Consider the following 12,022-nt stretch of genomic DNA (forward strand, 5'->3'; position numbering starts at 1 on the left):
CACAAGAAACCAAGGATCTGTTATAGTTTTTCTGTGAGGTGGACCTTAAATACTATAAAAAAGCACAGACCTTCAGTACAGAAATAGAAATAACGATGTTAATTTCTAAGGAAAAATACACTAAAGAATGCAATTTTCAGTCGGATATGGTGGCACACACCTGTAATCCCAGCAGCTTGGAAGGCTAAGGCAAAAGGATCATGAGTTCCAAGCCAGCCTCAGCAACAGTGAGGTGCTAAGCAACACAGCAAAACCCTGTCTCTAAATAAAATACAAAAAAGGGCTGGGGATGTGGCTCAGTGGTTGAGTGCCCCTGAGTTCAATTCCCAGTAAGCCCCCCGACCCCGCTCAAAAAAAAGCAACTTTCAGCTCAATGCAATCTTAAGTTTAAGTTATTTATTTAAGCCATCTCCTGCCACAAAGAGATGGAAGATCAGTATAATGGTCATCATTTGATACAAGTAAGGTGAGTTTAAGGTCCCGTATACTTTTCTGGTCTTCTTGCAGAGTAATGGTCCAAACCAGTGCTGTGGTCCCTGGTGCCTGGGTAATGGTCCAGATTCTCTATTCATCTTCATAGCCAGTTGGAAGTGGATTCACATGAGGGTTATGGAATAGAGTATGGTTACCATCTCCCCAGGGAAAGGGCTGTGGAATGAAGATGTCAGTTAATACTTCCAGAAAACGGTTCAGAAAGAACATTGCCATGAACTGCTTACAAAGGGTAATATATAAAAAAACAAAAGCAAAATGGAAACTAAATCCTTTTTTTGGCATATTCCAACCTTCCCATAATTTAAGGGAGCTCCTATAACTACCTTCCGGGGGGGCCATTCTTTTTTTTCCTTCAGTATTGGTGATTTACCCCTGAAATATATTCCCAGGCCTTTTTAAATTTTTTATTTTGAAATAAGGTCCAAGGTGCCCAGGATGGCCACTAACCAACCTGAGATCATCCTGCCTCAGTCTCCCGAGTAGCTGGGATTTTAAGCGTGCACCACCACACTGGCCCAGGGGCCATTCTTAAAGTAGAAGTAGGAAAAGAAAGCTCAAGTTAGTTGTTACTCACAAGACTCTCCCTGGTAACTAGTATATCTAGTGTTATATTTGTGAAAGTGTAATCCTTAAACCAGCCATGGTGGTACATGCCTGTAATCCCCCCACTACTAAGGAGGCTGAGGCAGGAAGCCTTCTTCCTTTCCTTTCGTTTCTCTCACTCCCTTTCTTTCTTTTGGAACCCAGGAGTTTGTTACCACTGAACGACATCCCTCAGCCCTTTTATTTTTTATTTTGAGACAGGGCCTTGCTAAATTGTTGAGGCTTGCATCAAACTTGCAATTCTCCTGCCTCAGCCTCCCAAATTGCTGGGATTACCAACTGTACCAATGGAATCAGCCAGGAAGATTTTTTGAGCCCATGAATTCAAGAGCAGCCTGGGCAATCCAGTGAAGACCATCTCTGGGCGGGGGAGGTGGTAGGGAGTCAGGTTGGGGATATAGCTCAGTGGTAGAGCACTTGTCTAGTATGTGTGAGACTGTGGGTTCAGCCTCAGCACTGCAGAAAAGTAAAGAAGGAAAAAAGTGTAATTCTCAAACCGCCTACACCAGAATGGTATCAGTAAACACAGTGGAGAAGATACTCATTTAAATAAGATTTTAGGCTCTATCCCAGACCTAAAACACTCTCTGTACTGGGAAACTACAACCCACCCTCAATTACTTTTCTCACTGCATTTGAAAAGCATTGCTCTAGGGCAATGATTTCCAGCCCAAGGTGATTTCTGCCCCTCCAGGGTACATGAGGTAGTATTTGGAGACATTTGGGGTGGGGTGGGGTGGGGGGACAGTACTGCCACCTAGTGGATAGAGTCCAAGGATAATACTAAACAAATGATTATCATACCTGAATAGCCACAGGGAAAAGGAGATAGGTATTTTGGGGAGTAGAGGAAGCTGTCACTCTCTTCTTTATGTAGCTAGTACCTGGCAAATGCTCAGATCATGTCACTCCATAAAGGTTTCCCAAATCTCCCAAGTTTTATAGCAATAAACAACTGTTTCAAAACTGCATCACAAGGCAGAACATTGGATGAATCAGAAAAAAGGAAACCTGAAGGGCATTCACTGTTATGACCTTGGGGGGAAAAAGATACGACCCCAAATGTATTTCTCTTCCATGAAATGGGGGCATATAAATATTCCGACTGCGAAAATTTAAACAAGAAACTGTACACGCCTGGCACCCACGCATTTGGAGCTTGAAGAACTTGGACTAGGGCATACACAATGAAAAGGGAACGGACAATCGTAAGGACCGCAAGGGCGTACCTTGGTTCTGATGCGGAGATGGGGATAGGCGATGAACTCGGGTCTCTCGTGCTCTCCGTGGTGCGACTTGAGGAAAACATTCAGCATGCTCACTCCCACCCCCGGGAGCGCGACGAAGTACGTGAGGGCTCTCCACATGCGAGCTGCAGAGGGGCCACAACCACTCAGCCCCAGCAGACCTGCCGCATCTCATTCTCCCTCCCCCAAGGTCACAGTCCCGCCCCGCCTCGCTAGCGTGGGGATGCGACACGTCCCGCCGACCCCAGCCCCAGTACCTGAGCCCTCCTCGCCGTGGGCGCCGCTCGACATGGGCCGCCCCACCTGTGGGCGGGACCGACCTAGCAGCCTAGAAAGACGGGACGCAGACACCGCCGCCGCCACCATTTTGACCTGGACCACCAGAGCGGCGGAAGCGGAAGTGGAAAAGAGCTCTGAGGGCGGGACCAGGACCTGAAATAGAAGTTCCCATTGGACCACGCCTTCTCAATAGCATTAACGAGACGGCGGAGCCTGCGCGCTATCATCCCGACCGAAGGAGTCCGTGTCAAAATCCTCCGAGTCGTCGAGCTAAAGGGAGCATGCGCTCTGCGGGTTCCTCCCGGCTTCGCCCTCTCTTCCAGCGCATGCGTGTTGCCTCCAGTCTCCGTGTGGTCCCACCTGGGTTGGGGGCACCGACAACTCTTTGGAGCTCCCTCGATGGAAGTCCATGGACAGCGGTGGAAGTTCCAAGCGCGCACCACCGTAGCCAACGTGCCATTCCTCTTCCTCGCCTTCTTCTGACTGCGTTTTTTTCGTGGCACCTGACACCATCATCACTGTCATCGTTGTAGCAGTGTTTTCTCTGACTCGCCGCCCCCGTCGGAATCCAACTTCTGTGTTATCGGGCGTTTGCCATCGCCGCATTCTCACAATTCTGTCTGGAAATGGTGTCATGTGGAGTCGTGCCTGGCACGTAGCAGGTGCTGAGTACAATTTGCTGAATGAATGAATGAATAGCGATTGAAACCAGAATCGGTTCCAGGAAATCTGGATTCTAATCCCGGCTCAACAGCCTCAACTTCTGCCCTCCGGTCACGCTGGCTTTCTCTCCCTTAGAATTCTAGAAATAAAAATTGTAGAGACCATTTTTTTTCCTTCTATCTTTTTCCTTCCTCCTACATGTCTAAAACACTTCTACAAATAAATGTAGGTGGCTGGGGTTGTAGCTCAGTGGTAGAAGCGCTTGCCTTGCACGTGTGAGGCACTGGGTTTGATCCTCGGCACCACATTAAAAAAATGAAGATATTGTGTCCATCTACAACTAAAAAAAAAATTTAAAAAATTTAAAAAAAAAATTAAATAAATAAATAAACGTAGGGAGGCTGGAGCTCAGTGGTAGAGCTGTGCCCAGCATGTGTGAGGCACTGGGTTCCATTCTCAGCACCACATAAAAATAAATAAATAAAAATAAAGGTCCATCCACAACCAAAATATATAGTTTTTAAAATGCAGCTTAAAAAAAATAAATAAATGTAGGGTTGGGGGTGTGGCTCAGTGGTAGAGCAACTGCCTAGAATTCTCCAGGCCCTAGGTTCAATCCCCAGCACCTCAAAAATTTTAATAAATAAGATAATAAAAGTTTAAAAATATATGTATAGGGGCTGGGGATGTGGCTTAGTGGCAGAGTACTTGCCAAGTATGGGAGCAAAGCTGGATTTGATCCCCCGTACTGAAAAAAAAAAAAAAGATACATATATATATATATATATATATATGATGACTGCAAACTTTTTTTATTGTAAGCAAATGGGGTACATCTTGTTTCTCTGTTTGTACATGAAGTAGAGGCATACCATTCGTGTAATCATACATTTACATAGGGTAATGGTGTTTGATTCATTCTGTTATTTTTCCCTCCCCCCCTTCCCACCCCTCTTTTCCCTCTATACAGTCCCTCCTTCCTCCATTCTTGCCTCCCTCCCACCCAATGCAAACTTTTTGATTGTAGGCTCCTTTAGGGATGTAATGAAAGCTCTGAAGCTTTTTCACACACACACACAAAAGAAGCTAGCTTGAGAAGCTAGGTACAGTACTTGCCTAGCATGTCCAAGGCCCTGAATTCAATCCCCAATATCACAAAAACAAACAAAAGAATTTTTAAAAAATTAACCTGCATGGAAGCACACACCATTTTAGCAATGTTGGGGGAAAGGTACATCTGGAGATCTCCTGAGAATATTTGTGCTTCAGATTAAGAATCCCTGGGGTAGGAGACAAACAGGAACCCTTAGTGTTCAAAGACTCAGCTCACATCTTTTCCCTTATAGCCTATGTGATCTCCTGGGGCAAGTTAGATGAAACCAATGCTTTCAAGTCATGCAGTTTCATGAACCCAAACATTTAAGATCATATTACTAGAGCTTTACCATCTGATCCAGAATTATATCTTTCCTTTTTAAGTTTCATGGTGTAATCAGAATCATCAACTCACTAGGTATCCTTAAACTCAAAGAGTGTATGAAGCACAGAGCCTGACCATAGGTCAGGTCCAAGCAAAAGGGATCAGGAATCCTAGGTTGAAATCGCTGGTCTCTCAGCTGCCAACTACATTTCCTCTTTAAAATGGGACTGTAGTATGCATTTCTTCATCCCTTCGTCCAACAAATATTTATTAAAACCCAGCTCCACCTGGTACAGTAGTGCACACCTGTATTCCCAGCAACTCAGGAAGGAGGATGGCACCTTCAAAATCTGCAAGAGCGGGGCTGGGGTTGTGGCTCAGTGGTGGAGCGCTTGCCTGGCATGTGTGAGGCACTGGGTTCAATTCTCAGCACCACATATAAATAAATAAATAAATAAATAAATAAATATCCATTGACAACTAAAAAAAATTAAAAAAAAAAAAAAAAAAAAAAGATCCGCGTGAGGAACTTAGTGAGACCCCTCCAATGAAAGACCCCGGGGAAGTTACTCAACGTAATGAGGGTGTTCATTTAGTGTTAACTAAAGTGCCTACTATGTGCTAGGGTGTGCAGAAGTCCACAAGAGCTCTTATCGCTCTCATGCAGCTTGCATGAAGTAGAGAAGACAGTTTTAAATAAAAAATATCCTTTGTTAAAAATTCAACAAGTGGGCTAGAAATGTAGCTCGGTGGTAGAACACTTGCCTGGCATGCACAAGGCTCTAGGTTCTATCCTGAGCACTGCCAAAAAGTGTTCATTCTCCTAACCAGGTGCAGGGGTGCATGTCTGTAATCCCAGCGGCTCAGGGGGCTGAGGCAGGAGGATCATGAGTTCAAAGCCAACCTCAGCAACTTAGCAAGGTCCTCAACAACTCAGTGAGACCCTGTGTCTAAATAAAATATTAAAAAGGGTTAGGATTAGGGTTCGGGAGGGGGGCAAGAATGGAGGAAGGAAGGACTGTATAGAGGGAAAAGAGGGGTTGGAGGGGTGGGGGGAAGGGAAAAAAATAACAGAATGAATCAAACAACATTACCCTATGTAAATTTATGATTACACAAATGGTATGCCTTTATGCCATGTACAAACAGAGAAACAACATGTATCCCATTTGTTTACAATAAAAAAAAAAAAAAAGGGATTGGGGATGTGGCTCAGTGGTTAAGCGCCCCTGGGTTCAATCCCCTGTACAAAAAAAAAAAAAAAAAAAAAAAAAAAAAAAAAGATTCATTCTCTCATAGGGCTTTCCTACACCTTGCAGGCACACCGTCAAGCAAAGAGTCTGCCTATCACATCACATGCTGGAGCACACAGTACGTACTCAGGTATGGTAAGTGTAATGTTTTTGTTTTTTCTTGGTACTGGGGATCGAACTCAGGGCCTTGTGCTTGCCAGGCAAGCACTCTACCAGCTGAGCTATCTCCCCAGCCCAACAAGTGTGATGTTATTGCCAGGTGTACTCAGCACTTGCAAAGTCTTGAATGACTGAATTTAGATAGTCCAGAAAACCAAAATCATCAGGAGAAAATATGAATATTTATTGAGCACTTATTTTGTGCCCAAATCTGAGTCTTTAACTAACCCCCGACACACACACATACACAACCACAAACATACCATATCTGGGCTGGGGATATAGCTCAGTTGGTAGAGTGCTTGCCTTGCAAGCACAAGGCCCTGGGTTCTAATCCCCAGCACCGCAAAACAAACAAACAAAAAACACCATATCTAACCCCTCAACAAATTCTGCCATCTCTTCCTTCAGCTGTTCTCAGAATCTGACTCCTTACCACCCACTGCTGCCCATTTGGTCAAAGGCATTCTCATCTCCCACCTGGACAATTGCAACAGCCTCCTAACAGATCCCTGCTGCCCATTCTCTACATCAAAGTCAGAGGACTCCTTTAAGTCAGGTCAACTCCCTGCCTCCTTGCAGTCCTCAATGGCTCCCATCTCCCTCAGAGTAAACAATAAGTCCTTAAAGTGGGCTACCAGGCCCTGTCAACCTGGGCCTAATCACCTCTCTGACGTCATCCCATCCTCCCCCGCCACCTGCTGTCTTCATTTCTCCAGCTACATTGGCCCTTTTGCCTTTCCTTGAACACATCAGGCACGCTCTTGCCTTAGGATTTTTACACACATTTATTTCTCCGCCTGGCAGAGTTTTCTTTCCAGATAGCCCTATGAATTACTCTCTTATTGCACTCAAGTCTCTGCTTAAAATTCATCTTATCGAGAGATCTTTCCTGATGGAAGAGAAATAGCCCCTCCCCACCCTGACACTCTATCCGCCTTGCGGTGCCTTATCCATCTTCATCATGCTCACCACCATCTGCTATATTAAATATTCATGGAATTATTGTCTGCCTTCCTCCACCAAACACCCCACAGGGGTGGGGACTCAGTTTCATTCACTGGCACATGGTGCATGATAGGCATTCACTGAGTATATATTAATACTAACCATGATCCTATGAGGTAGATTCTGTTTTCCCCATTTTTTTCAAATATCAGAGATGTGCTGGAAAGTGTTCAAGGTTAGGCAAATGGCAGACCCACGCAGTTGAGAACTCCAGCTAGTTCTCTTAGCCTCAGAATCATACAGGGTTTGGTTTAGGAACCACACCAACTCCAAGAGGTCACCCTGTCTAGCTCATGCTGATCTGATGCTCTAAATAGGAATCAGTGAGAAAAAGAACAACTTAATTTCTGGTTCCCTGACTGAATGGAGAAGAGTGCTTACTAGAGGTTGGGAAGGATGTGTGTTTGGTGGGGAGGGCGGATGTGTGAAAATGTCACTCAGATCCCTATTCATATACAGAATTAATACAAGTTGATAAAAATAAAATTATTTAGAAATTTCTGACCTCAGTAGGTTTTGAAAGCAGAAACACTTCAAGACATCCTCAAGAATGGGTGGAACCATCAAATGTGTTCTTGGGGTGCTGAGGTGGCACGTGCTACCTTTCACTGAGACACACCAGCCACTCTCCCCAGGACACCCAGCCTCTCTGTGTAAGGAGACTCTCCAAGGCCATAACCAGCCAGGCCAGGATTTGACGTCATCCTCTCTGGCAGCTGGTGATGTTTACACTCAGGCTGAGGCCGCTCAGGCTGTCTCTGATGCCCTATTTCCTTGAAACAGGGAGCTGACGGTGAACACCTCCACGCTGGGACAGCTGCTGGTGGTGAAGGGAGGTGCTGGGGTGAGATGGGAGGGGCTGTCCAGCCAAGGACAGGGCTTATTGGAGGGGACATTTTTCTGGTTTCCCACATGCTCCTTCTATTCTGGTTTCTCCCAGCTAAGAGCACCTTTCATTCCTGGACCAATAAATATTTGTCCACCAAGCAACTGATCCTAGGAAAAGGCGCTGGTCCTGAGGCATCTTTCCAGCAGGCTCAGGGGAAGCCAGAGAGTTGTGGCCACCACCTCCACCCTCTCCATACCTTGTCTGACCTGCTCAGAGTATCTTTCTTTTTTCTTTTTTTTCCCCTCCCCTCTGAGGGGCCGGGGATTTGAACCGGAGTCCTTGTGCATGCTAGTCGAATGCTCTCCAACAAGAACCACTTCTTCAGCTCCATCTGACCTGCTCAGCATCTTTGATTCATACAATTAGGGGTCTCCACTGTGTGCCTAGACTTGGGACACACCAGTGGCCTTTATGGAGTGAGTTCCCAATTTTTTTTTTTTTTTTTTTTTTTTTTTTTTTTGGTACTGGGGATTGAACCCTGGGGTGCTTAACCACTGAGCCACATCCCCAGCCCTCTTTTTAAAAATATTTTATTGAGAGACAGGGTCTCACTAAATTGTTTAGGGACTCAATAAGTTGCTGAAGCTGGCTTTGCACTCATGATCCTCCTGCCTCAGCCTCCTGAGCTGCTGGGATTACATGTGTGCACCACTGTGCTCAGCTGGTTGAGTACCTAGTCTAAAAGGAGAGACTGGCATGTGAACAGTTTGTTATAACCAGTGCAATAGGTTCTGCAATGGGGAGGCAGAATGGCATGGGTATGGCATCAAGTTCAAGTGCCAGATCTGCTAGTTATAGAAGTAAGTCAAGTGAAAGCCTTATTTATGAATTGGAATATGTGAGGACTTGGGGTAATCAATATTACGTTTATTTAGCTCTCACTGTGCAATGGGGTCTTCACCTGTATTGATTTAGTCATACAGCACTCTTATGAGATAGATGCTATTCTTTTTCATTGTTGTTACTGGGGATTGATCCTGGGGTGCTTTACCATTTAGCATCCCGAGTCTTTTTTATTTTGAGACAGAGTCTTGCTAAGTTGCTGAGGCTGACCTTAAACTTGTGGTCCTCCTGCCTTAGACTCCTGAGTTGCTGGGATTATAGCTGTGTACCACCACTTCGCTGAAATAGGTGATATTCATATCCCCATTTTAGGGATGAGGCAGCTGAGGCACAAAAAGATTTAATCATTTGCCTAAGTTTTGCCCTATTAGTGACACAGTCAAAATTTAAATTCAGTGGCACATTTAACCACTATAAGAAACTGCTTCGTTAAGACAAGTGACCTTAACAATGCCTGGCACAAAGTGAAAGTTTCGCCAGGCACAGTGGCATAGGCCTGTAATCCCAGCTACTTGGGAGGCTGAGGCAGGAGCATGGCAAGTTCAAGGACAGCCTCAGCAATGTAGAAAAAAAAAAAAAAGCCTGGTGTACTAGTGCATGCTTGTAATTCCAGTGACTCAGGAAGCTGAGGCAGGAGGATCACAAGTTCAAAACCAGCCTCAGCAACTTGGTTAGGCCCTGAGCAACTTAGTGAGACTCTGTCTCAAAATGAAAAATAAAAAGGGTTGGGGAGGAGGCCCAGTAGTAAGCACCCTTGGGTTCAATCCCCAGTACCATCAAAAAAAAAAAAAAAAGGAATACTTAATAATTGTTAACTGTTGGATCTGGGAATGGGGGCACATGCCTGTTCTAGTACTTGGGAGACTTAGGCAGGAGGATCGCTTGAGCCCAGGATTTCAAGGACAGCCAGGTCACAGAGTGAGAATATAATATGTCAAAAAAAAAAAAAAAAGGTTAATTCTTGATATTGTCATGCTCAAGGGAGGAAGGTACAGGGTGTATGGAAGCAAAGCAGAGGGGCATTTGGTATGGACTTTGAAGCAGGCAGTCAGGAAGGCTTCCTGTGGGAGGTGACATCTAACTCTCTTTTACACACACACACACACACACACACACACACACACGAGTCAAGGAGTCAGGGGTAAGTTTGGGTTGGGAGGGAGATAGAGTTTTTCCATGTAAACACCATCAGAAAAAGAAAAAAAAAAAAATGTGAATACTAAATCTAGAATCCCAACCAATGCCTTCAGGCTGGAGATGTGAGGGGATGAAGGGTTCAAGGACTGGAACTCACAGGGGCCTGTGGGCCTTGCTGAGTGAGGATCTCTATGTTTCTTGTGTTGATGGGGATCCAATATAGTCCCTCCTGTGTGCTGGGCAAGTGCTCTGTCACTGAGCCATGCCCCCAGCCCTCTGAGTTAGGATCTTATCCAAAGGGTACTAAGAAGCCTTGGTTTTAGGCAGGGAGGCAGGAGATCAGCTTTAAAATTTAGAAAGGTCCCTGACTGTGCATACCTAGAGGTCTGCAGAGAGGGATGGATGTGAGAGTCTATTTTCTAGGGACAGGAGGCAGGCAGTTCATCCTGGCAGGCAGAATAGGGCACTAGATTCAGACCCTGGGCCAAGTGGCTTTGAGACTTGGCCCTACCCCTTCCTACCAGGAGGTCCTGGGGCAATCAATCCACTTTACCTCTCTGAGCTTTCTTTCCTTCATTTATTAGTGGGGCTCATAACGGACCATCTTCCAGGGATATTGTGAGCTTAACGTGATAGTGTAGACAGAGAGCTTGGAACGCGGAGAGCGCACAGGGAGGTGTGGTTATTGCTTTTTTTCTACAGTTCACCTCCCAAACCTCTGCCTACCTAGATTGTCACCTTTTGGAGGAGACTCCAGGATCATCCCTCCCTGTAACCCAGTAGAACTTGGTGCTCAATTACCTCTTTGTCCTGGTGGTCATTGGTGTGGATACACTTGTGTGAATCCAAGGCTTTGCTCAGGTGGGTCCCCTGGGTGGAAATGCACTTCACATTCCATTCCTCACCTCTGTGGGCACTTCCCACCCAGTCCTCACCTCCCATAGGCAGCCTTTCCTGGTTACCTCCTGCCCGCTGGCCCCTGGCCCCACAGTGATGTTTAAGCTCAATGTACCTTGTACTAAAACTATTCCATTTTCTCCTTTTCACTTTGAGTTCCAAGAGATCCTGTCCCCCCTGCTCCCATTCCTCTGAATTTCCTTGAGGGCTGGCACAGAGCTGGCATAACAAAATGGTTAGGAACTCAGGTCCCCAAAGCTGGATTATTTTTTTCTTTTTCTTCTTGTACCAGGGATTGGATTGAACTGAGAGGTGTTGAACCTCCAAGCCACATCCCCAGGACTTTTCATTTTTTTTATTTTTTATTTTTTAATTTTTAATTTTTTTTTTTTTTTTTTTTTTTTTTTTTTTTTTTTGAGCCAAGGTCCTTGCTAAATTGCTTGGAGTCTTGCTAAATTGTTGAGGCTGGCTTTGAACTTGCAATCCTCCTGCCTCAGCCTCCCCAGTCGCTGGAATGACAGGCAGGAGCCACCATGCACAGACAAAACTGCATTGAAGTCTTCCTGGTTCTGTTGGTTTTTCTCTACAAATGGTTTCATCTTTCTGTGCCTGTTTTTTCATTCGTCAAATGGGGAAAATAATAGTACCTACTATTAAGATTATTGGGAGAACTGAATATGAACTTTTGTGTAAAGCACTTGGCATTTGAATGAACAAATAGTAAACAATTGGTATTATTACTATTTGTTGTTTTTTGTTTTTATAGTACTAGGTTTTGAACCCAGGAGCACTTAGCCACTGAGCCACATCCCCAGTTCTTTTTTGTATTTTATTTAAAGACAGGGTCTCACTGAGTTGCTTAGGGTCTCACTAAGTTGCTGAGGTTGGCTTTGAACTCGTGATCCTCCTGCCTCAGCTTCCGGAGCCACTGGGATTACAGGTGTGCACCACAACGCCTGGTTGGTACTATTAATATTATTTTATTATTATTATTATTTTTTTAGATTGCCCAGGCTGGCCTGGAATTCCTGGGCTTAAGCAAATTTCCTGCTTCAAACTCTGGAATAGCTGGGACCACAAACTTGCATTAGTATTATTAATCAACCATTACAAACAAACAACCAAAACA

At 45.0% G+C, this 12,022-nt stretch overlaps 1 protein-coding gene across 1 annotated transcript; it reads right to left on the bottom strand.

The window, feature by feature from the left end:
- Nucleotides 1-381: 381 nt before the first annotated feature.
- COX6A1 (cytochrome c oxidase subunit 6A1) lies at nucleotides 382-2,760 on the bottom strand. Its single transcript, XM_079150426.1, has 3 exons — nucleotides 2,603-2,760; nucleotides 2,328-2,470; nucleotides 382-648 (listed from the first exon to the last, which is right to left on the bottom strand). The coding sequence occupies exons 1-3, from the start codon at nucleotides 2,709-2,711 to the stop codon at nucleotides 565-567; spliced, it is 336 nt and encodes a 111-aa protein (XP_079006552.1). The 5' UTR covers nucleotides 2,712-2,760; the 3' UTR covers nucleotides 382-564.
- Between the last annotated feature and the right edge of the window lie 9,262 nt (nucleotides 2,761-12,022).

This window comes from Sciurus vulgaris (genome assembly GCF_902686455.1).
Source record: "Sciurus vulgaris genome assembly, chromosome: 8".
Taxonomy (NCBI): Eukaryota; Metazoa; Chordata; class Mammalia; order Rodentia; family Sciuridae; genus Sciurus; species Sciurus vulgaris.

What these genes read in the sequence shown, in the direction of transcription:
- COX6A1 (XM_079150426.1), bottom strand. Translation starts at nt 2,711, where the DNA reads ATGGTGGCGGCGGCGGTGTCTGCGTCCCGTCTTTCTAGGCTGCTAGGT. An exon ending in CCACGGCGAGGAGGGCTCAG is followed by an intron (nt 2,471 to 2,602) that starts GTACTGGGGCTG and finishes GCCCCTCTGCAG; the next exon opens with CTCGCATGTGGAGAGCCCTC. An exon ending in ATCTCCGCATCAGAACCAAG is followed by an intron (nt 649 to 2,327) that starts GTACGCCCTTGC and finishes TTCATTCCACAG; the next exon opens with CCCTTTCCCTGGGGAGATGG.